At 41.4% G+C, this 25,177-nt stretch overlaps 1 protein-coding gene across 5 annotated transcripts in view; it reads right to left on the bottom strand.

Annotated features, from left to right (window-relative positions):
• The window catches only part of NSD3 (nuclear receptor binding SET domain protein 3), an 85,547-nt gene that overhangs the window by 54,764 nt on the left and 5,606 nt on the right, over nt 1–25,177 (bottom strand). For all 5 annotated transcript variants that reach the window (XM_081843853.1, XM_081843854.1, XM_081843855.1 and 2 more), the window contains exons 2-7: nt 18,144–18,865; nt 11,824–11,895; nt 10,689–10,848; nt 4,154–4,305; nt 2,721–3,233; nt 407–533 (exon numbers count right to left, since the gene is read on the bottom strand). In XM_081843853.1, coding sequence (XP_081699979.1) covers nt 407–533; nt 2,721–3,233; nt 4,154–4,305; nt 10,689–10,848; nt 11,824–11,895; nt 18,144–18,821 — 1,702 coding nt within the window. In that variant the 5' untranslated portion in view covers nt 18,822–18,865. The remainder of the gene's footprint in view (nt 1–406; nt 534–2,720; nt 3,234–4,153; nt 4,306–10,688; nt 10,849–11,823; nt 11,896–18,143; nt 18,866–25,177) is intronic.

Below are 25,177 nucleotides of genomic sequence, written 5' to 3'. Positions count from 1 at the left end.
TCCCGTCTTGCGGGGCACCACTGTACAACATAATACTATGGCTTCCCCCTATGAATTCCCCTGCTACCTCACGGGGATGTTGTGTATGTAAAAATGGGGAAGTCTTGAGTAAGATTATCAGTCTCTAAGAGACAAAGATGTAACAAAATGTTTCTGTCAGTTTTCTGTGTTCTGTAAGTTTAAGAGTTTATGACTAAAATGAGAATTCCTGCATTGCTTAAACTGCTGCAGCATAACGACCTCACAGCCCACCACCCCAAAATAATTTTTCAATGAAGCTTTGCATAATGCATTAGCCAGTTTTACATAGTAAAGTGATACTTCTGACTGCTGTATTCTGAAGACTACCCCAATGGAGGTGGTTTGATTTACTGGATATAACCCAGGAGTTGCAAACTTTACCTACTTGCCAACCCAGAAGATGTTTCGGGAGACGGTGCACTTTGTGAGGAGGCTCTTTCATTTCGCTGGTTTGAGACAGAAGTGAGTTTGTCTTGCCCCTTGATGATTATTTCAGGTTTGTTTCCTAAACCCTGTTATGAATAGAAAAGATCGAGTTAGTAACTACTGAATTAGTCCTTTGGGTTAACTGCTGCATCTATGAAAAAAAAAACACTTTCAACTGCTCAGTTATAAACTTTCTATTTAAACTGAATGCCTCCAAAGTGGGAGAATAATCCTATATGCCGCAGAACTGTGCTAAGGGTAGAGAATGCCAAGGCTTTTCCAAAAAAATAGTGAGGGAAGTGGGATGTCCAGCAACTCTGCTTTCTCAAACAGCCAACAGCTAGACAGTTTGTGCAAGATTCTAATCCTCAGAATAGTTTCAGTCCCAGAAGCTGGCACTGCACACAAACTAAGTGTGTGTGTGGGGGGGGGGGGTAATGCATGCTACTGGTGCTGCCAAGCGTCTCACAGACTTCACAGTTTTCCTGACCTGACTTTTAGCATTCATCCTAGGAGGCTAGGCTGGGAGTATGAACAGGAAACATCAGAAAGTGTGATGATGTGAAGTGAGAAGAGCTTTTTGTTTTGTTTTTTTTAAAGGAGACTGGGCAGAGTACCCCCACAAGTTTACTTTCTCACCTGCTGCTTGTGAGAGCTAGGCCCATAATAACTGCCTTGCAATAAGAGACCAAATATATTATTTCCAGTATATGTTCAATGCCAATCAAATTCCTCTGGAAAACACACACACACACAGGGTTCGGTTCTTAGCACCCAATATTCAACGGATGCCTTTGTGCAGAGGAAGTCAAGAGCCAAACATGTTACATTTTTAAGCAATGTAGTGAACATCCACTTTGCCACACAGGCCCAGTTCAGATGTCACAAACGTAGGGATGAATTATGAACTATAGCTTCATGCACTCCCCTTTCCTCTCACATGCAAGTTCCTCCTCCACTTCCCTAACCAAAGCTCCCTGTGATGTCAAAATTGGTACATATAGTTAACACCTTGCTTCCAAACCATTGTTTAAAATTATGGTTTGAAGTGAATGTGCAAGTCATAATATGTAAAGCAAGTTGCTAACCATACTTGGCCACTTCAGATGCCATGGCAAACTATGATAAAAGAAGGAAAGCAAGTGAAAGAGAAAAATACTAGCATGTTCATCAGTCTCTAAAACCATGGCTTGGCTGATTTGAATTAATGATGTCTGAAGTGGGCCATTGTTTACCAACACCTAATGACAACCTGCAGTCCCAGAATGGCAGAATCATAGAGCTGGAAGGGACCACAACGGTAATCTAGCCCAACCCCCTGCAATGCAAGAATCTTTTTGCTCAACATGGGGCTCAAACCCATGACCCTTAGACTAAGAGTCACAAGCTTTACCAATGGAGCTATCCTTCACACAAATCGAATGAAATCAAATGAAATGAAATTAAGAAAATCTATTGCTATGCCATCTCTCTCTAACTAATCATCAGGAGTCAACAAATTCACTTTATTAGCTTGACAGCAGTGAATAAACTTTCTAATCCGACAAAACAAAATTAGCACAATTTCAGGGATAAAATCCTGCTGCTTTCAAAGTTGGGAGGAGGGAAGTCAGAGAAAAGTACAATCTTTGCCGAACTAGCAAGATCATCTATAATTTGTGAACACCTACTTGTTAGTTACAAAGCAAAGACACAAGCTAACCCAAAGCAGTCTAAATGCTTGTTTGATTTAAGACTGTAATATAACAGTAAACAAGCAATTTAAATATCATTACAGAAAATTAATTTAAATTATCTTGATTTTCTGAAACTAGGAAGGATTGGGTCACAGACTTCTTGTTTTGCTGAAGACCACAAGCATATACTGCTTTGGGGTTTTTTGTTTTTGTGCGCTGCTGGCAGTGTTTTACAGGGACTGATAGCAGTAGAATACTGCACATGTATAAGAGATGATGACAATGATGATGTTATTTTGATTAACATTTACAATTGGGTGTGGAAGAAGAGCTGCTGATTTTCTGGGCATCACCTGCTAGCTCAAACTGAACAACTCTCACAAAAGGTACCTGATTTCACATTACATTTCAGTCCAGAAATCTGGCTTAGCAAGCATGGGATAATGAAACTCCCAACATTTTAAGACTAAAGAATTCACCCAAATATTTTACACAAGCTTGCAAAGACCACATTCTGAGACAAAAGTGAGCAGACAAGAATAAACCTTTTAATTCATTGCACATTTATGCCCTTTCAATAAATATTTATGCCGTTACCTTGGTAGAGTAAACAAACTGATCAATGAACTTTCCATTCCCAGCAGCATTCTGTAGAGCAAACACTTGTTCAATTTTAACAACTGGAGACATATTACATTTCTGAAGGTCCAAAGTTCCCTGGTGCATGGTGATGGATGCTGGCAAGGATTTTCTGGCTGCAGCCGTTTTCCATGCTATTTTAACAGGAGGGGGCTCTTCATCCACACTTGACTGCCTTCTCTGACTATTCCTCTGGACTTCAGTATTGGATGGAGAGGACACGGCCAACACCTCACTGGTGTGTTCTGGCTGTGCATTAGGCGATGGTTTAGACCTACGGGTTTTCTTCACCTCTGTCTTCGGCACACCAGTCCTCTTGGCTTTCGACAAAGCCTCTTCTGGCTCTTTATCTATATAGATGAAGGTATATTGCTCAGTCCTCTCTTCTCGAGTCATTTTCAGTGCTTCCTCAGCATGAGCAATGCCAATATCCCATTGTGCACGTTCTCTCTGTGGCCTTGGTTTCCGAATCTTTAAAATAAAGGAGATAGGGTTATTGCATTTACTCATTTTCACCTACAAAGCATGCCTAATTGCTGTTGTTTTCTTTGTTACGACTGAATCCGTCAGTGCTAAGAGTATAGCACGAAGTGGGAAACATTAGAAGGAAATGTTCAAAATGCACTACAAGCATCTAAAGTATTCAGACCTCAAAATACCCATTGTGCCCCTCTCATACTAGTGGACTGACCCAAGTACCCAGAACTCCCTATACTTTTGATAATATCCCTGATTGGAAACATATGCACATCAATATATTAGATAAAACTATAAGTCAGTGTTGCTGCTGAATAGAGTAGGCAGCATGAGTTTTCAAAACTTAAGTTTAAGGAATAGTCTGGGAAGGCTGAATCTAGGCTGTACCTTTAAACCATCCCCACACCATTCTGCTAAATCTCCTCCCTGACATACCCAAATCACAACTGCCTTCATTAAATTATTATGGAATTACTCAAGCAGACAGATGGAAGGTGCATCCGTATGGCTTTTAATTTTTAAAAAGCTACATATGGAATGAGCACCAGTAAAATTAACTTTAAAGGAAACAGCAAATGTTGTAGATTTTTTAATGGTATTTTGTATGTAATACAATACAAATGGCAAACTATGTATGTTGAGCCACAGCTGATGTAGGGCTGGAGACCAGGTGAGCCAGGGCTGACCATCACCATATCCATGTCTTCCTATTTCCTTTGCCTTAAGGGCTGCTGGCACTATTCCTGGCTCTTCTTCCCTGAGACAGCAAGGCCATGGAGCAATTTGCAAGCCCTGTAAAAAAAACTGGCTGCCAAGGCATAAACAGGAAAACAACATCAATCTGAATCTGTCCCAACAATGATCCTCTCACCCCGCTGGTAAAATAAACTGTTGTCATTTCAGACTGTACACACCTTCTGTTTTTCAGAGTGGTTGGCTTGCTTAGCAGCCTCTGCCACCAACTGATCATACTGCTTACGTCCTTTGTACTCTCGCACCCGCTTCTCATGCACCCATGCTCTCTCAGGCTGGTTGCTAAAGAACTGGACATGATATTCCCGTGCACCTGAAATTGAAAGAAAGCATTCTGCTGAGAAATTCCATCAACACAAATCTCCCATCACTTTCTAGAAAAATATCCTCCACACCATTTTTTAAGCAGCACAGAAAATAATGGATAGTTGGTGAGAGGCCAAGCTGGAAGTATACCCCCAGCATGACTCAAGAGCAGCCCACTCTCTCAGAGACTGCATCAGGTGAACTCCAGCAACAACCAAGGCCAGTGTGTTGCGGGGCTATGGGAGGGGCCAGGTGGAAGCCCTCAGCTCTTGCTTTCCTGGCATCCTGGCAAATGTCCAGACAGCACTTCACCAGAGAAGAGACCTTGGCAGTACATCGCTTATCAGCCTGTGGGCCAATCAGCCTGATAAGGGCCAGCTGTTTTCAGCCTTCTCCACCTCCTACTTCTCATGGGATTTGCAGAAGGTAAAACCCAGCAACAGCCAAGGAAAGCCAAGGCCGTTAAGTTGCTGGGCAACAAGGGGTGGGCAGGGAGAAGCTACCAAACACCCCATCCCCTCTTCCTCTCCTTAACTCCTGACAAAGTGTCTTGACAGAATTTCTCTTGTGGGCCAAACTTGACACAACATTAATTATGGTATGTGAATGTTATCAACGTGTATTTTCATTGTGTGGACAGCCACAGAAAAATCTTACGTCTTGGGACATGAGGTTGGTGGTAGGGAAGGGATGTTGAAACTGCTTTTTTACTTCAAAGGAAGATCACATCAGTGCCAAAGGGGTCCATCCTTGAAATGCAAATAGCTGCTTCAGAGAGGTTAATTTTAGAAGCTTCTTAGGCTTCCCCACGACTGTTAAGAACATGTAAGAATACCTTGCTGGATCAGGCCAATAGCCCATCTAGTCCAGCATCCTGTTCTCACAGTAGCTGAACAGTTTGCCTGTAGGAAACCAGCAAGCAGAATTAAAGCACAAGAGCCCTTTCCCCCTCCCGTGGTATCCAGAAACTAGTATGATTTACATAACCAACATGTCCATCAAAAAGTGAGCCTTCAGGGAATGATCTGTGAGATCCTTCAACTCCCCTGGATCCAAGGAAAAGCAAACCACTTACTTTCAGTCACAGGTCTTCAGTCTACAATTTGTGAAAAATAATACTGATCCAACTTTGAGTTGTGGCAAGAAAGGTAAGTATATTTGGGCTTTTAAAATGCAATAGCCAGGCCATAGCATGCCTAAAACTGGAATATGCTTTAAGTCAGATATCACCAAATCAATCCCCTCACAAATATAAATATTTATTAAGGTTTTTTTTTATAAAAGAAATGCACAGATAATAAACAACATTGGTTATATCATAACATAATTTCATAACTTCTTTGGACTTCCTCACGTCTTCTGCTCCCACTTACATCGTTGGAAAGTTTTTCAAGCAAATTATCAACTTATTTGCAATCTTATATCCAATCATTTAAATATAATCTAATAATTCTCCAAAAGGTTTATGTTTTCCTTAATCTATCATCAAATTCCAGTCTAATTTAGTGGTGGCCAGTTATTTATGATCAAGCATCCTTCTTAACATTCAACCAAATTACAATATTTTTGTAAATAAGTCTTAAATTTCTTCCAATCTTCTTCAATCCTTTCTTCTCCCAGGTCTCGGATTCTGCCAGTCATCTCCGCCAGTTGCATATAGTCTATCAGCTGCATCTACCACTCTTCCAGTGTGGGTAGATCTTGAGTTTTCCAGTTCTTGGCGATGAGTATCCTTGCTGCCGTTGTTGCATACATAAAAAATGTTCGGTCCTTCTTTAACACCTTCTGGCCGACAATACCCAGGAGGAAGGCCTCTGGTTTCTTAGTGAAGGTATACTTAAATACCTTTTTCAACTCATTATATATCATTTCCCAGAAGGCCTTCACTTTAGGGCAAGTCCACCAGAGGTGAAAGAATGTTCCTTCATTTCCTTTACATTTCCAACATTTATTATCAGACGAATGGTATATTTTGGCAAGTTTAACTGGGGTCATGTACCATCTGTATATCATTTTCATTACATTTTCCTTCAAAGCATTACATGCAGTGAAGTTCAGCCCAATGGTCCACAACCTTTCCCAGTCCTCAAACATAATGTTATGCCCAATGTCCTGTGCCCACTTTATCATAACCGATTTAACCATTTTGTCTTGTGTGTTCCATTTTAACAGCAAGTTATACATTCTTGATAATACCTTAGTCTTTGGTTCTAACAATTCTGTTTCCAACTTCGATTTCTCCACCTGGAACCCTAATTTTTTGTCATTTTTAAAAACTTCTTTAATCTGGGCGTAATGTAACCAGTCTCGCACTTTATCCTTCATTTTCTCCAAACTCTGCAATTTCCAATTGTCTCCATCTTTTTCTAATATTTCCCAATATTTTGGCCATTTGGCCTCCATATTGGGTCTTTTTCGGGCCTTAGCTTCCAGAGGGGAAAGCCACCTCGGAGTTTTGTTTTCCAATAAGTCTTTGTATTTTGTCCAGACATTAAATACTGCTTTCCTGACAATATGGTTCTTAAAGGCCTTATTGATCTTAACTTTGTCATACCATAAGTATGCATGCCAACCAAAAGCACTGTTAAAACCTTCCAAATCCAACACATCAGTGTCTTCGAGAAGTAGCCAGTCTTTTAGCCAGCAGAAAGCTGCGGCTTCATAGTACAGCTTTAAGTCTGGCAGGGCAAAGCCCCCTCTTTCTTTCGCATCAGTTAATATCTTAAACTTAATTCTGGGCTTTTTGCCCTGCCAGACAAATTTAGAAATATCTCTCTGCCACTTCCGGAAGCACTCCGTCTTGTCCACAACTTGCAATGTTTGAAACAAAAACAACATCCTTGGCAATACATTCATCTTAATAGCAGCAATTCGGCCTAACAAAGAAAGCTTCAATTTTGTCCAACTATCCAAGTCTCTCTTAATTTCAGACCAACATTTTTCATAATTATCCTTAAATAGACTCAGATTTTTTGCTGTTATGTTTAACCCTAGGTACTTTACTTTTTTTACCATAGTTAATTCTGTTTCTCTCTGAAACCGTTCTGACTCTGTGTCTGTCAAGTTTTTTCCCAGCACCTTAGTTTTCTGTTTATTTAGTTTAAATCCCGCCACCCGACCAAAATCTTGAATCAGTTGTAATACTCTTTTCGTACTAGATTCTGGCTCCTGCAGAGTCAAAACTAGGTCATCTGCGAAAGCTTTGAGTTTATATTGTTTCGCTCCGACCTGAATCCCTTGCACCAACCGGTCCCCTCTGATCATATTCAAGAGCACCTCCAGAACCGAAATAAATAACAGAGGGGAAATCGGGCAGCCTTGTCGTGTTCCTTTTTCAATTTTAAACTCTTCTGTAACCACATTATTAACTATCAGTTTTGCCTTTTGTTCTGAATATATTGCATCAATCCCATTCTCAAAACCCCGTCCCACTCCCATTTCTTTTAAATTTCCCTTCATAAATTTCCAAGAGATATTATCAAAGGCCTTCTCCACATCTATAAAAATTAACACTGCTTTTGTATTTATGTCTGTTTGCAAAAGTTCTAAAATGTTAATAATGTTCCTTGTGTTAGCAAACATGTGTCTACCTGGGAGAAAGCCTGCCTGATCTTTATGTATTACTTCATTTAGTCTGTTTGCCAAAACGTCAGCAAATATTTTGTAATCCGCATTTAAAAGGGAGATGGGACTATAGTTCTTGAGTTGTGTCTTTTCAGTTTCTGATTTTGGTATCAATGTGATGAAAGCTTCTTTCCACGATTCCGGCGCCTTCTTTCCCTCCATAATTTCATTACTGACCTCCATCAATGGTTGTATCAAATAGTCTCTTAATGTCTTATAATACTTGGAGGTCAGGCCATCTGGCCCTGGAGATTTGCCCAATTTCATGTTCTGAATGGCTTGTTCGATCTCTTGTTGTGTTATTTTACTGTTCAGGAGTGATCTATTTTCTTGTGACAGTTTTTTAAGTCCTTTTTTTCCCCAAAAATTGTTTAATCTCAACCTCATCCTGCGGCCCTTGAGTGTATAATTTTTTGAAATATTTCTGAAAACACTTTCTAATCTCCACGGGGTTCTGAATGTTTCTTCCTTCAATTTCCAGGTTTGTGACTATATTTAACTTTTGTCTCTTCTTCAACTGCCAAGCCAGCAGTTTCCCACATTTGTTTGCCGATTCAAACGTTTTTTGTTTCATTAATTTAATCTTCCACTCTATTTCCTGATTTATCAGTTTAGAATATTGTGCCTGATGGAGTTTAATTTCTCTCAGAATCGGCTGTGACTTCGGATTTAATCTTAACTTCTTCTCTAACTCTTTAATTTTCTCCAAGATCTTATCTTTCCTCTCATTTTGTGTTCTTTTCTTTACAGCATTCTGTTGTATCAAGAACCCCCTCATCACGGCTTTACTTGCGTCCCAAATGATTCTTTTTTCCACCGTAGTGTTCATGTTTATCTCAAAGTAGTCCTTCAAAACTTTTTGGGCCTTCTTAATGATCTCCTGATCTCTAAACAAATTGTCATTCATCTTCCATCTAAAGGAACCGGTTGGTAATAATGTCATGTCCATTTTCAGTGCATTATGGTCGGAGCAGGTCTTTAATCCCCTCACAAATAGGCCAGGGTCCATAACAAAGTTGGCACCTCCTGGCTTTAAGAGCTTCACAGTTATGTAGCTCAGGAAGAAAATTGCACAGTAGTATCAGTTGCATATGAAATCTAAGAAAGCTACAATAAAGTGCAGGATATTTGTCAATTCCACCCTCCTACCCCTCTCCTAATGGAATGGTGTGCAATCCTTCTATCATCTAAAATTTGGAAAGACCTCAGGAGCCACAGCTTCAGAGGCTACAAGTTGCCCATCCCCACTTTGTGCAGTTGTCTTTACTGTGCTACATGCAAAAACTAGTCCTGCGTGGTCTGAAAACTCATGAAGCAGCCACCTTGCTGAAGCTAAGCAGCTTAGAGTGCAGCTGACGCCTGGATAGGAGACTTCCTGAATTCACCAGCTTGGGGGCAACCACAGGTGCAAAGGTGCCACTTCACGAGACCTTGTTTATGACCCTCAGCCATAGGAGACTGTGGAAGGAAATTTATGGGGAACTGTGAGGGGTGAGAGCCCACAATAATGGGTGGGCAAAATGCCCTTCTGAATGAGAGCCTGGCTGGGAATGCCAGCACTAGCCCAGGTGTGAGATGTGATGGAGACCTTCGGGGTTTGAAAATTGAGTCTGGGAAGCAAACAACTGGATACAAAGGCACCATCTGAAATACAGGATACTTTATATGCTACTATTCGATTTTTGTTCTGTTTAAGATTGTTCTGCTAAGTTTAAGTTATTTAATTAGGCTTGCTTTTTTTGTTTGTTTTATGCAATTTTTTAGTTCAAGCTTTTAAATTGGATTAGCTTATTTGTGTTGCTTTTATATATTGTTATAGGGACTGACTTTTTGTACTTATTATGATAAATCTGAATTGTTTCTAATATGTTTCTGAATTGTTGTATTGTTCATTTGATATGCTACAAGCACAATTTTGTGGAGAAGTAGCAAATAAACAGATGGTGATTAAGCCCCACATATGCCACCCTGAGTTCCATAAATGGAAGAAATGTAGGCTATAAATATACAGTGGTACCTCGGGTTACATACGCTTCAGGTTACAGACTCTGCTAACCCAGAAATAGTACCTTGGGTTAAGAACTTTGCTTCAGGATGAGAACACAAATCTCGTGGCAGTGGGAGGCCCCATTAGCTAAAGTGGTGCTTCAGGTTAAGAACAGTTTCAGGTTAAGAACCGACCTCCAGAATGAATTAAGTTCTTAACCCGAGGTACCACTGTACTTAAATACTAAGACAATGTATATAAAGTGATCTCAGCAATATACTACAGGCATGCATGTCTAATTAATAATTATCACTAATGTATTATCATATTCTTTGCATCATCTGCAGCCAATCTCATTCCTATACAGCCAATAGAATCATCAAATTGTAGAGCTGGAAGGGACCTTGAGGGTCATCTAGTCCAGCCCCCTGCAATGCAAGAATCTCAGCCCATCTGAGGTCCCCCATCCAATTTGAAAGCATACAAGACCCTCCATAGCTTTGAACATGGGCTAGCAGTTTTATTGCAGTACCACTAGAACAATAAGGCAATCATTCAGATATGCTACTCAAATCCTCCTGGGTTTGTGTAACACTAACTTCCACTCAGAGAAGCCCCATGTGTGTAAATTTCAACATGTCTACTCTGAGTAGGACTAGCACTGAAAACAACCTATACATTTTTAAATCTGAGTTTAAGAGAAGCCCTAACGAAGTAATCAAGTGCATTAGCAATTCCAAACAAGTTTCTAACAAACCTACTATGTTTTAGCTACTTACCTCTTGTGTTAATTTTGGTATGAACCTCAAGTTGTGGATCACTTGAAACCATGCAAGGCCACCAAGGATATGTTCCCACTTTGGACCAGACCAGATCTCCAACCTCAAACTTGATATCGCTTGCTACTTGTGTTGGAAGAGGAGGAGAGATTTGCTGGACCTGCACAAAAAAGGAAAAGTTGTGTACCAGATATTCTGTACATATATCAAATACTACCAAACATGTGAATGAACAGACCTTTTACAAGAACAGCCCAGCAAAAATATACATGACAATCTCTCTCCCTGCCCCCACTGGTGTAGGTGCAAGAAAAGCAGAGTATATCAAACTCTGTGGAGTTGCCCTCATTCTCCTTTAGTAGAGCTACAGTCTTTAAACAGTTCTTCAGTTAGATTCATCATTCTAAAGCCACTGAAAGTAACTTATACTGCAAAACTCACCATGTCTACACTGAAGTCCTACTGAATTAGGACTGAAGCTAAAAAGGTACCCACACTTATTTGACCACTGTGTGCAGTGAAGAGAGACAACCTCTTCTAAGATGGTGCAGAAGTGATATATACATGTACCATATAAGAACACATGTTGGTCTTCCATTCTTTCTCCTGCCTTGCAGCCTTGCATCCATTTTCACCCAGGCTTACCTGTTCCACACCCTACCCAAATACTTCTGTGTCCCGCAGGCTACCCATGCATCTGGGAATGAAGCCCTTTATCTGAAAGCAGATTTATTTTTTTATTACAATTTATATACCACCTTTTCTTTCAAGAAGCTCAAGATGGTGTACTTGGTTCTTCTCTGCTACCCATGTTATCCTCACAACAACCCTGTGAGGTAGGTTAGGCTGAGAAATGGTATTTAGCTCAAGGTCACCCAGTGAGCTTCACAGCTGAGTGCGGTCTCCCAGGTCACAGTCCAACACTCTAACCCAGGCTTCCACAATCTCCAGATATTGTTGGACTACAACTCCCATAATCCACAGCCAGCAGGGGCAGCAGTCAGGGGTGATGGGAGTAGCAATCCAACAACACCTGGGAACCTAAGGTTGAGAAAGGCTACTCCAACCCCTACATCATACTGGATCAGCTTGAAAATTCTGCAGTCAGAACTCCAGAGGATTTGACTCTACTCACCAGGGTTTCATCCGTCAGCTTAGTTTCTTCCCTTGGTCTTTCAGACAGTGTGCTCAGCCTTTCATTTGGTCTCTGTGAACAAAGGCAAACAAAAAGATAAGCGTCAAAATGGAACAACAATGAAGAAGATGGAAAGGGGGAAAAATACAGGATAACAAAATCAGAAGAGTCTGGGTCACATCCTCAGTAGTGATGTCCCAGTTTATTTTAGAATTCAGTTCGAGCCACAGACTCCTAACTGCTCTGGAGATCTACATTAATAAGACACAGGTCAGAGAAGTACAGGAAAAGAGAGGCAGGACAACTGATATGCCATTTATATTTTTGAACTGTTATATGCAAGTTTGTTGACAATTAAAACAAAAAAGGTTCTCTTTTAGACAACACACTTTTATACATACTAACCTCAAAGAGAGGTTATTTCACTGTCAGTGGCAATGAAGTCCATTGAAGCACACAGAGAAGTGAACGGCATGCATGATGTAAGCCAACCACGAGGGGAGGGGGACTGAGGTAAATTCAAAATTTCCTAAGGCAGTTATCTTCTAAACAAGGTTGCTAACTGTATTTGGATTTAAATTAAGTACGTTCAGTCTTTAGAACTATCACATCTTGAACCAAAAATCCAATTTAATGTGGGCAGACTTGACAACCTTCTTACAAGTTCAACAAACAATTACTTGAACTTAAGAGATAGGAAAGCATCCTTACAATTCAACATATCCATATTTCATTTTCTGTTGCAAATGAAAAACTTGTTGGCAGACAGGCAGTTCAGCTAAAATTTTAAGAACTATTTTGCCAATGGGAAGTTTACTATGATTGTGATACAGCTTCTCGTTTATGTTTTCAGCTACGTTTGGCAGCACTGTACAAATTGCACACACAATTACAGCATTCAACCCAAGTGTATTTTGAAGCACTCTATGTACAATCAATTTTCTTCCTGATGCTACAGAGGAATAGGCCCACAGAGGAACAGGCCCCCTTTACCTTTCTCTTCCCAATAAAAACACAACATACAACTAACTGCAATATCAGCTTCATCTAAACTCATAGCCTGTTTCCAGGCTGAAAGGCCATTGTGATTAGATATGAAGAGGTCCTATGAAACCCCACAGAACCCCTTTAAAGGTATTTGTAGAGTACAATGGAGTATCAATAAACATGGATTAGTTGTAGCAGCAGAGCAGGACATAAATTTAGAAACATGAATAGGGAAAGAGGCAATTGAGGCCAACTCAGTCTAATGTTACTGGAGATGGAAAGGTAAATTGCAAGCTTTTGAAAATTTATTTTTCTGGCTAAATTTCTCTCTCTACACTGTGTTGAAATGTATTGTCACCTTGTTTCCATGGGGTTGTGTAATCTCAGGCAGGCCAAATTGCTTGCCCAAGAATCACAGTGCCTGTATAAACCTTTGTTCTTGTTACTAAATTAAGAAAACTTGGTGAGGCTTAGTTACCACTAGCTTGGGTTCATGCAAATGATAATAATAAAGTCAGCAGAAGAGATTATTCACCATCAGTAATAATACTGTTCTGTATTTACACGGAACAAATTGCTTAAAATCTACGATCTACCTTGACAACGTCTTAGAATTCTACTGTAGCTTGGCAAGAGCTATATGCCAAGCTGAGCTAAGATATGAACATATAATTCCCAGTTTATACCAATACTCACTTTTATTTCATAGTAAACAATTTTTAGAGCACCTTAACAAAAATAAAGCTTGATGTTTCTCTAACTCAAACAGGAATGGGAACCCTTAAGCTTGGCAGCTTCTCTTTCTGGCCTTTCAGAGTCTATCCCGCCACACTTCCATCCTAGGAATAGCCCCTCTCACTGGCCATGCCTCTCACCCGCTTGGTTCTGCACCCTTCATGAATGCCTTGGATTGGCTGGAATGTGTCCTTGTGCTCCGATAATGTCTCTAGGCTACCTGGATGGAGGATAGAGGGGTATGTGAGAGTGTGAGCAGAAACTAGTCTGCTGTAGAAAGGTAAAATTTACATTCACTGCTCCACCAATTTTGGCCCCACCCAGCACTGAAAAATGGCCCCAGAAAAAGTAGCCTTTGAGTTGAAAAAGGTTCCCCACTCATGAACCCAGCTTCTCTTCCCCATGAGTTGCCTTAGTCTTGATCCTCTTTAAAAACAAAAAACTTTCCAGCTTTCCCTGAAGAAGCAACACTTTAGCAGTGAACATATTAAGACTGAAGGGAAGGAACTAAGTGACTCAGATATCCTGCTGGAGAAGAAGTGAACCTTATAAAGGAGCTATGAGAATGTCTTCTCTCTACAGACTGCAGGGCTAACTAAGCTGTTAATTCAACTGTCCTGAAACTGGCTTGACTGCCACAGCCCATGGGGGGGGGATACTATAAATTCTGTATACTTTGAATTTGCAAAAAAACCTCTGTAATTTAATTATCATTTTGTTCTACTATGGGCTCCAAAGAAATGTGCTCCAAAGAAGTGTGATGCTGAGGAGACTTTAGATGTGGTTTTCTCCAAACAGCAACCACCCAAGTCAAATTACTTCTAAAACGCAGGGGATTTCAAGTTTTGCTTTGTACCACGGCACTGTTGGGGTGTCTGTGTTTGTCAATGGTTTGAAAAGGAAAAAGCAAGGATCACACTGGGCCAGTATAGGCAGCTCTTTGGAGCCTACTGCGGTTTTCTTTAATTGACAGAGAACCAAGGCTGAGAGCAAACTGATGAAGGTCACAAAACAAGATCATGGCACAGGCAGAACTCTTAACACGGCTTTCCCAAATGGAAGGAGGAGAGCTTAAAAGTGCTTTTTGTGCACAGTTTTCCTGGTGCAGAAAGACTTTAAGCTCTCCAGCTTGCTTACTGGGCTGTGGGATGTTCTCGTAGGAACAGCCCCATGAAAGCACCCGTGTACCAGATAAGCAAGGTGGAGAGCTTAAACGTGCTCTGCCTTGCTTGGGGGCGAGGGAGGGGACTAGGCCCACTTAGCGGACAGCTCTGGAAAAGTACTGATGATCACGCGGGGGGGGGGGGAGTTCTAAGTGGGTGGTCCGAGTACACATGCTTTTGCATATAAGGTAAAAGGTGCAGGTAAAGGTCCCTTGGACAGTTAAGTCCAGTCAAAGGAACACAGCTGGACCATACCGCTCACACATGATGCAATTGTACTATATACCAGTATACATTTTCCTCTCAAGAAGCTAGGAGAAAATTTATCCTTATCTGCACTGAAGTCAGAAAAAATCAGGCAACCTGCTCAGTAATATGGGAAGAAACTTCCCTTAAGCAGAACAACACCAAATCATGAGGTATTCCCAGAAGAATTCTTAGTAGAGAAAGAATCAACTTCTCTCTATACTCACTAAACACATTACAATGCAAAAGAACAGGATCAACAGATTCTATCACTCCAGCTCCACACAAAGAGGATGGTTCATTAACCGTCAATTGTCCACTTAACAGTGCAAAAGGCAGCACATTAAAACAAGTCAGGATAAATGTTCCCCTAAACTTTGAGGCAGTTAATGTATACAAGTATGAAGCTGTGGTGATTCCAAAATTTAAAGGGTTATTTAAAGAGTAACGAAGAACAGATTTTGCTACCTGTTTGTGAAGCTATGCTGAACTGGCTGTTTTCCTATAAGCATGAGTTACCATACAAAATGTTTGTTGTGTGTTCTCCTAAATGTGGCAAAGAACAGTCGTGTGTAAGAATGCAAAATGGAGCCTGGAGTACCTCTCAAAGCAAGTTCCACTGGATCAACTTTCCAAGTTGCCCTTTCAACACCCACAATCAAAACAACCTCAGCTGGAGCTTTAGCAATGCCACATGGAACAATCATGCTGTGCTCAATGCGAAAAGCTCGCAGAAAGCATGCATATGTGTAACTGTTGTTTAAGGTGTTGTTTAAGGTCAGGTTTAACGTGCTGGTTTTAACCTTTAAAGCCCTATATGGCCTAGGACCCTTGTACCTAAGGGACCGCCTCTCCTGGTATGTCCCACGGAGGACCTTACGGTCTTCAAACAAAAGCATCTTGGAGGTCCCAGGCCACAGGGAGGTTAGGCTGGCCTTGACCAGAGCCAGGGCTTTTTTGGCCATGGCCCCAATCTGGTGGAATGCTCTGTCACAAGAAACTAGGGCCCTGCAGGACTTGACATCTTTCCGCAGGGCCTGCAAGACAGAGTTGTTCCACCAGGCCTTTGACCAAAGCACAGCCTGACTTCCTCCTTTGGAAATCTTCACAGAACTCTAGTCCAATGGTTGCCATCAATTTGATTTGAATTAGAATCATAGAATCATAGAGTTGGAAGAGACCACAAGGGCCATCGAGTCCGACCCCCTGCCAAGCAGGAAACACCATCAGAGCACTCCTGACATATGGTTGTCAAGCCTCTGCTTAAAGACATCCAAAGAAGGAGACTCCACCATACTCCTTGGCAGCAAATTCCACTGTCGAACAGCTCTTACTGTCAGGAAGTTCTTCCTAATGTTTAGGTGGAATCTTCTTTCTTGTAGTTTGGATCCATTGCTCCGTGTCCACTTCTCTGGAGCAGCAGAAAACAACCTTTCTCCCTCCTCTATGTGACATCCTTTTATATATTTGAACATGAATTAATTTTATAATGAAATGTTTTATCATTTTACTGTTGTTAGCCGCACTGAGCCCGGCCTTGGCTGGGGAGGGCGGGATATAAATAAAAATTTATTATTATTATTGGCATCTGTCTGTCTCAAGAGACAATGGAATGCGCCTTTGGAGGGGGGAGTCAACCTGCTGTATTGGCAGCACTGAAATGACCTTCTGTGGTGCAGTGTGTATGGCCTTGGCTGTGTGTATGGGGGTCCTGGGCTTCCCAGACGTCAATACCCCCCTCTCAGCCTCGCCGATGTGGTCCAAAGGAAGCAGAGCAGTATAACTGGGACCAACTTGTCTACAGTAAATGTAAAAGTTGCCAACCCCTGATAAGGAGTTTATGGTGGGGTTAGGGAAGGGATAGTACCTGGGGGGGCACACTTGGTTTACAAACTTAAACCATTCCGAAAGTCTATTTTTAAACCAAAACCATTCTTAAACCAAAGCGTGCTTTCCCTAATGAGGCATGCCACCCACCCACCATTCAGATTCTGTTCTTAGACCAAGGTAAAGTTCTCAAACCAGGAGACTATTTCCGGCCTAGCGGAATTTGTAAACCGAATTGTTCTTAAACCGGACTGTTCTTAAACCGAGGTACCACTGTATAAGAATGCCTTTCCAGTCCAAACTACAGCTCCTATACAGCTCAGCCCCTCCCCACCCATGCCTTGGGCCGGTTTTTCCTTTCATCTTCTGAGCTAAGGAGCAGGCATCTGCCTGACTATGGGAAAGCCAGAAGTGCAGCTGCTTCAGTCTAAAGGTGCCAGACTTATGGCTTTGGTGCTTCAGGTTGGCCATTCATGGATTTGTGCATCAAAATGAAAAGCTGGAGCCCTGAAGTCAAGCCCACCAAACAAGTAGCTTAGCTGCAAAACTCTATACATACTCACCTGAGAACATGTCACAATAAATACAATAGGAGTTGTGAGTAAACATGCATGGCATCACACTACAGAATAGAAAAAAAAGCTTTGAATTGCTCCCAAATCCCCCTTGCCTTCTCCTTTGCTCCACTGAATCTTACAGAATATTATTCTAAAGCCCTTGGCACAGAAGATTATATTTACTACTTCCAGCAATTCCTATCACATGCAACAAGTATAAATTAACTGTGTTATCTTTTGTTAATTATACAGAAGGAAATAAATTTACAATATTAAAAGAGGCTTCCTTTATACAGAGCTACCCCATGTATGTACAGTTAAGAAATTAATTAACACAAGAAGAAAGAGAAGGCAAGGAATGGTTGTTAAGAGACAGAAAGCTTGAAGTGATTTATACTGAATCTAAAAATACCAAACTTTTCTTAAAGAAAAAGTTTGATGCAGCTTTAGGAGAGTCATTCCCTCAGTAACAATAAAATCACTGAAAGAAAAATTATGTCATTGATCAGGATAATTTTACTCTGTCAGGATGTCAAGCTTCTGACAGAACATTATGGGAATTTGCATACTTTACGCAAAGAAAATCCAAATTCTGTTTTTGCAATAAAGAGCAATCCACCAAGATAAAAAATAATTTAAAAATGAGAGATCCATAATGGTGAACTGTTCAGGAAAGAAAACCACTAATCAATCTTAACTGTGCTGCCTAACTGTAGATGCTTTGATAATCTTTCAACATGTAAACAAAAAGAAAGAAAATAAAAGCAGTGTTGGAGGAAAAGGCTAAAATTCAGTTTTCACTTACATTTTGTTCCTCTGGCTCCAGTTTTGGAATTTTATGTGATTTGCGCTCTTCTGAGTGGGAAGAGTCATGCTTGCTACTTTTTTTCCTTTTCTCTTTTCTCCCTTCATGTTTTGACTTCGCATACTCACTTCCTTGTACTTCATTTAAAAGATCCCCACACAGAGAGGACTCAAACAATTCCCTGCCGTTCTGGATAGTTTTGGTTATTTTTAATTTGATTTCTGGTGAACCAGTCTTCTTTGGAATCACCGTTTGGGATACTGAAGGAGGTGGCTGCTGTGGAGGAGATGGTTTTTCCAGATTTTCATGTGGCCTTATGCTAGAGTTCTCCATGTGGTAATACTCTGGTGGACTAAAGTTTCTAACAGTGCCAAAGCCATTGGCTGAACCATTAGGATACTGACTATATGGCTGATATTTGGCTTGGGGTTCATACATGCCAATTGGTGGAAATCCATTAATGAGGGGTGGAAGATCCTCCGTTGTTGGCGTAGGGTACTGAAAACCTTGCTGCAAGGCAAGAGCAGCTTCATATGGCGTCTGACTACCATCTTCAGTGATGTCACTGCTGGCATCAAAAGCATCCTCTTGGCGGTTGTTAGCCGAGTCAATGAGTTGAGGTGGTTGCTGAATTGTGTTTCCCATGATCCCTTGCATGAAAGAGAAGGAGAAATCCATTGTTCTGCTCCAGCATCCTTAGCTTTCCCTTTTTCTCATAGGGCCTAAAAAAAGAAACAAGTGAAAAGATAAAGCAGTTGGTGGTGCAAGTTCTTTAGTAAAGTTTAAGAAGCCAAGACAAATGCTTGGAAGTGGGCTGGGTGAGAATTTCCCTCCATGCTAACACAATGAGTCTTAGGGCACTTCAAAGGCTAACAGATGTTTTATGGCATAAGCTTTAGTGTGCACTTCATCTGATGCATGAAGTGCTACCTTCAGTTAGAAAAGTATATATAAGATCCTAAGAAGAGTGCTTCTGGACTCCTCTAGTCCAACATCATGTTCTCACAGTGGCAGGTCAGATGCCTGTGAGAAGCCTGCAAGCAAACAGCACTTTCTCCACTTGTGATTCCCAGCCACTGGCATTCAGAGACATACTGCCTCCAATAACAGAGGTAATACATAGCCATGATGGTTGCGTTCTACACACACCACACACAGAAGGGGGGAAAATGCATGTCTAGAATCTCTTGCATTTCACAGCCTTTCCCCTCACTGCTTATTTTCCCTCGTCTGTACCCATGTGTGGAGGCCTGGGAGACATGTTGAAACATCATCCAAAACCGATTAGAAGTCCAGATCACAATAATGGTTTCAGAATTTTTGACCTGGAAATATATCATGAATTCCCACTCACTTCCTGGCAGAGGGAGCTCGAGAAATTTCCCGCCCGGCGCCCGCCTGCTTGTATCCTAGCAAGTGGGCTGCCTCCTTCCTCCTGGTCACTCCTCCTGCCCACTCCCTCCTTATGTGCAACGGAAGTGGAGAATCGTGCCATGTAGCTGCCTGACTCTTGCATGGCCGATATGCAGAGACCAGATTACAACACAAGGACTGGGTGATGTATCGTCCAAAACCAGTTTGAAGTCCATATCCAGGAATCAACTCTTGGTTGCTTCTTCTTCCCCACCTTATTTCCTCCTTCCTCCTTATTCCAGACATCATGATATATTGGTATATTGTGATGGTTAGCTGGTAATATATCAAGATGTTGAAAACCAGATCTCACCCAGCCCTATTTGTGTAAAATATATTAAAAATCTCTAAGCCATTAAAGGTGCCAAAAGCACCATGAACAATATGACTACAGTGGACCCTCTGGTTAAGAACTTAATTCGTTCCAGAGGTCCACTCTTAACCTAAGGTACCACTTTAGCTAATGGGGTCTGCGGCTGACGCCGCATGATTTCTGTTCTCATCCTGAAGTAAAGTTCTTAACCCGAGGTACTATTTCTGGGTTAGCGGAGTCTGTAACCTGAAGCATTTGTAACCCAAAGTGTTTGTTACCTGAGGTACCACTGTAACTCTGTGGAGCTAAGGGCACTGGCTGAACTAATTTTTTAGTCAAAAGTTATCTACCTATACATTGTCCTGTATACCCCAGTTTTTATCTTTTGGGATTATCTTGCATAAAAAATGTATCTATTAGACAAGAACGACTACATTAGTATATACATGCTACATGTTCTTCCAAAAACTGAGTTTTCTTACATACTGATGTGAGCAACTCCATTTGTGTGGTGGCCATGACAAGGAAGCAGCAAATTATTTTACAATATCACTGATATGGAAGTAAAAACATAATCTTGCTATTCATGCATATATAATAAAGGTAAATTAAGTGGAGGCATCTCACAGCAAAAACATCCTAGGGCCTATTCAAAAGTTAAAACGGTAAAGGACCCCTGACAGTTAAGTCCAGTTGCAAACAACTCTGGGGTTGCAGTGCTCTGGCCGAGGGAGCCGACGAGGGAGTTTGTCCGCAGAGTTTTTCCGGGTCATGTGTCCAGTATAACTAAGCCACTTCTGGCGAACCACAGAAGCGCACGGAAATGCCGTTTACTTTCCCGCCGGAGCGGTACCTATTTATCTACTTGACTTTGAGATGCTTTCAAACTGCTAGGAGGACAGGAGCTGGGACTGAGAACAGGAGCTCACCCCGTCATGGAAATTCGAACCGCTGACCTTCCGATCGGCAAGCCCTAGGCTCAGTGGTTTAGACCACAGCGCCACCCGCGTCCCTTATTCAAACGTTACTTATATCCCATTTTGGACTGTACACAAGGGAGAGAACAGAAGCATGCTGACAGCTCATGCACTCCCTCCCTTTCTATTCTCAATGGGGAGAGAGCAGAACATCTAACTTAGGAGGTCTTAATTATCTGAATGTACGTCAAAGTGCAAGTAGATAAATAGGTACTGCTCCGGCGGGAAGGTAAACGGCGTTTCCGTGCACTGCTCTGGTTCGCCAGAAGCAGCTTAGTCATGCTGGCCACATGGCCCGGAAGCTGTACGCCGGCTCCCTCAGCCAATAAAGCGAGATGAGCGCCACAACCCCAGAGTCGGCCACGACTGGACCTAAAGGTCAGGGGTCTCTTTACCCTTTACCTTTTTACATCTTCCTTATTCTGGGAGACCAAGCACTGTTAAAGAGTGCTTATCTGCCTGGAATCAGGGAAGATTCTACATTGCAATAACCACAGGACCTTTTTGTTCAGGCAGCCATGTCTCCTGCAGTGAGAAAAACAGGCGCACTCGATAGGGAGCACAAGCCCGAGGCTCAGTCTTGCTCTCTCCCTAGTAAGAATCCAGGCTAGGAAGGTGGTATCTTTTGAACGACTACGTACAGAAAACGTTTAAAGACCTCCTCAGGCGGCATGCAGATGAAGATAGCAAAAGAAATCTAGGTTATTTTGAAGAACACTCCTTTAAATTTGACACACATTGTGATGGTTTTATGAACAAACTGTTCAGCTGAACTACTTGCTGGCAAATTTGGCCCTCCGTATCAACAACCAGCTTGCATTAGCACTCTACACTCCAGAACCAAGAATAAGCTTTTACAGTACTGTATTGCTGATCCCAGGCCAATGGGACATACAGCACAGAATAAGCATAATGGCTCTCCCTCCTCTCCCCACAAAAAACATTTTTAATACACACAATATATCCACCATCCCAATGCTTCCTTCCTAACTGGTGTTCTGAATTCAACAATATACCAAGTCCTAAACGTTTTGCACTCAGACTTATTATGACAGTTGAGAAAATGAACCCCAAAATGCAACTATGCACACAGCTTATAACTTCATGTTTGATCAGCAATGCCTGTTTTATATGTTTGAATAAACAAACAATTACTTTGCTATTTTGCTAAGTACAAAACATTTCTAATGGGATATAAGTTTTTAAAGTGGCAAATTTAGTAAACTTGACTTCACTTTCTTGAAATCTGGTCTACAGTACAGTGGTACCTCAGGTTACATATGCTTCAGGTTACAGACTCCGCTAACCCAGAAATAGTGCTTCAGGTTAAGAACTTTGCTTCAGGATGAGAACAGAAATCATGCTCCGGCGGCGAGGCAGCAGCAGGAGGCCCCATTAGCTAAAGTGGTGCTTCAGGTTAAGAACAATTTCAGGTTAAGTACGGACCTCCGGAACGTATTAAGTACTTAACCTGAGGTACCACAGTATGAACATTCTTTCTCTTCCATCATCTTGCAATTTAACATACAGTATTCCATTTACTAATGACACAAATTCAAAAATATAAATCCAGCACAGTTGGGATCAGGGAAAGTACAGAATGAAAAAACACAGATGCACTCTCTCTCTCACACACACACAACTTTTTAAAAATGGGAAAATTGCTCAAAACAGAGAGCAACAGCTATGGCAAATTACATCTACAACTAAAATGAAAGTCATTCTGGGAACCTGGTTGTAAGGGTGACATAAATACTAAAAGGAAGGAAGAAGCAGCTCAAGATTCTTAAGACAGATCCCTGGTTTGAAGATCAGGCCACAGGAGTTCATGCTTTTGTTGGTTTTACTGTCATTTATAGTCTTGGAAATGGCTTCAATTCTTGATTTAAATCCTAGTAAAGAGCAAACCTTTAAGAATGGAATGTAAGGAACTGGGTTATTCAATTCCATGTCCCTGAGAATCCTAGCATACATAATTGGCACCATTTAAGAGTCAAAGAGAGAAATAATGCCTCCCCCATTTTCAAAACTGCTCTACAATAGAGAAAAGTTGGAGGAGGGAAAGGAGCTGCTGTGCTTAGAAAGGAGAAGCCACAGCTGCTGACAGCTTGGTTTTCCTCTGCAAAAGCAGTTTTGGCAGAGCAGCAGCAGAGGGGGAGTTGTACTGCTATCGCCCTGACAGCCCTGTTCGTAGAACAAAGGAAGAGAGGAGGGAACTTTTTATCACAATCTACAGCCGACACTCAACATCCTGGCCTGTTTGTCCACCCTTAAAAGTCATCCTCCAGCATTCAAAGAGTTCTCTTTCCAGGATACTTTCTGCAGGTTGAGATGTGAAATACTTTAACACCACACTGTGCTGGTCCTAAATGTTAAAGTGATCTCTGGTGTATATTAAAATTACTTTTTAGAAATGTGATGGGTTTTGCTACAAGGGAAGGAAAAGAACTACATATTGCAATCAGGGTAGCTGAGCATTTCCTGATATGCCTGGCTTCCAGAGTAACACACTTCCTTGCTCCGACAACTAATCATTTATTTTTATTTTTGCTTTATGCAGAATACATTACAATGCAGTGCAGTTGCATTGATAAACACTCAGCTAAAAGCAAAATTCCACGAACAAGTAATTTTACCAAAGTTCATTTGGGATGTTAGGAGTGGGTGGATCATACACACAGAATCCTCTCCAGAAGCCCTCCTTCAGGTCCCCAAGAGGTGAGAAGAGATGGCTCATCTGTCACAGAGCTCAATGCCTTTGGTGCTGGATGGAGAGTTTTTATTCACCCAGGCCTTTTAGATGTTGGGTTTTATGAAATTTTTAAATATGGCTTATTGATCATCGTTCTGCTACTGTTATAGGATGCATTTTCTGTATCTATTACTTTTTTAGTATTTCAGCTGCATTAGCAACTCAGAAATCACCTGAAAAGCAAGATATTAATGCTCTGAAGTAATTAAATAAACATTATTACAAAAGACAGTGGTACCTCTAGATGCGAACGGGATCCATTCCGGAGCCCCGTTTGCATCTAGAAGCAAATGTAACCAGTGATGGCACGTCTGCGCATGCGCACATTGGTTTTCATCGCTTCTGCGCATGACGTCATTTTGAGCATCTGTGCATGCAGCAAAACCCGGAAGTAACACGCTCTGTTACTTCCGGGTTGCCGCGGAGCGCAACTCGAACGCACTCATCCCGAAGCACATTCAACCCGAGGTATGACTGTATAGCAATAAGCAAACTTCGTGACAACTATAACCAACATGAAAACTTTAAGCACATTTTTACATTTTGGTATTTATTAATTTGTATCCCACTCTTCCTTTCAAGGCAGCAAACATAAAAATGTTACATTTTATATTTAATGTTCCTGAAAAAGAACATGATGCAATACCCAAGGAACAGGCTGCAAAAAGCAGAGTCAACAAATGGTCAAACTAGGACAAAGAGTCTGACCCCCTGCAACACCATTATATTGCATTAACTCCAGCATCCCATTTTGTGATGGTAGGCAAATAGCCAGCATTTCACTGATGGAACATAACCCTTTCATTAGTAATGAGACACGGTTAGACTGAGAGAAACAGAATATCAGAAAGTCAGCACAAAGCTTTACATCCTCCTTCATCAATACAGTTGTACTTTGGATCCCGAATGCCTTGCAACTTGAACTTTTTGGCTCCCGAATGCCGCAAACCCGGAAGTGAATTTTCCAGTTTGCAACCATTCTTTGGAAGCCGACTGAGTGCAGGAAACTCCTGCAGCCAATGGGAAACCGCACCTTGGTTGTCAAAGGTTTTCAGCAGTCAAACGGATTTCTGGAATGGATTCCATTCAACAATCAAGGTACGACTGTAATTACAATTCTGCATTTTTCTAGAATGTACACAAATGATGTAATTCATTATTAGAGTAGTATTTTTCCCAATCTGATAAACACAATGCTACTCAATTGCAATTCTACACACACACAAAAGGTTAAGTTTAACCTCAAAAGTAAGCCCAGGCTTAACTTGTAGGTTATCTATCATATGGCATTATTCAGCCCATTAAGCACTTTTAAGTCCCAGCAAGTGCTTAGCTGTCCGACAATAAAAATAAATGGGAATTTAGAATTGCTTAAATTTGATCATGTGCACTGTTCTGAGTAGAGGCACTGCAACCTTCTGGGGGTCACATGGCAGTGGTGGGTAGCCCAAGGGACATGACATGTAGCTTTGTACTGGAAGCTACAGCCCAGTCATTCAGAAGTCAAGCTATTTCTACATGTGCGTGCCTCCATCCAGGCAAGCAAAAGGCATTATTACAGTTCAGTGACACACTGCAT

Source organism: Podarcis erhardii (assembly GCF_964252035.2).
Source record: "Podarcis erhardii genome assembly, chromosome: 16".
Lineage (NCBI taxonomy): Eukaryota > Metazoa > Chordata > Lepidosauria > Squamata > Lacertidae > Podarcis > Podarcis erhardii.
This window is presented reverse-complemented; position numbering and strand designations above follow the sequence as displayed.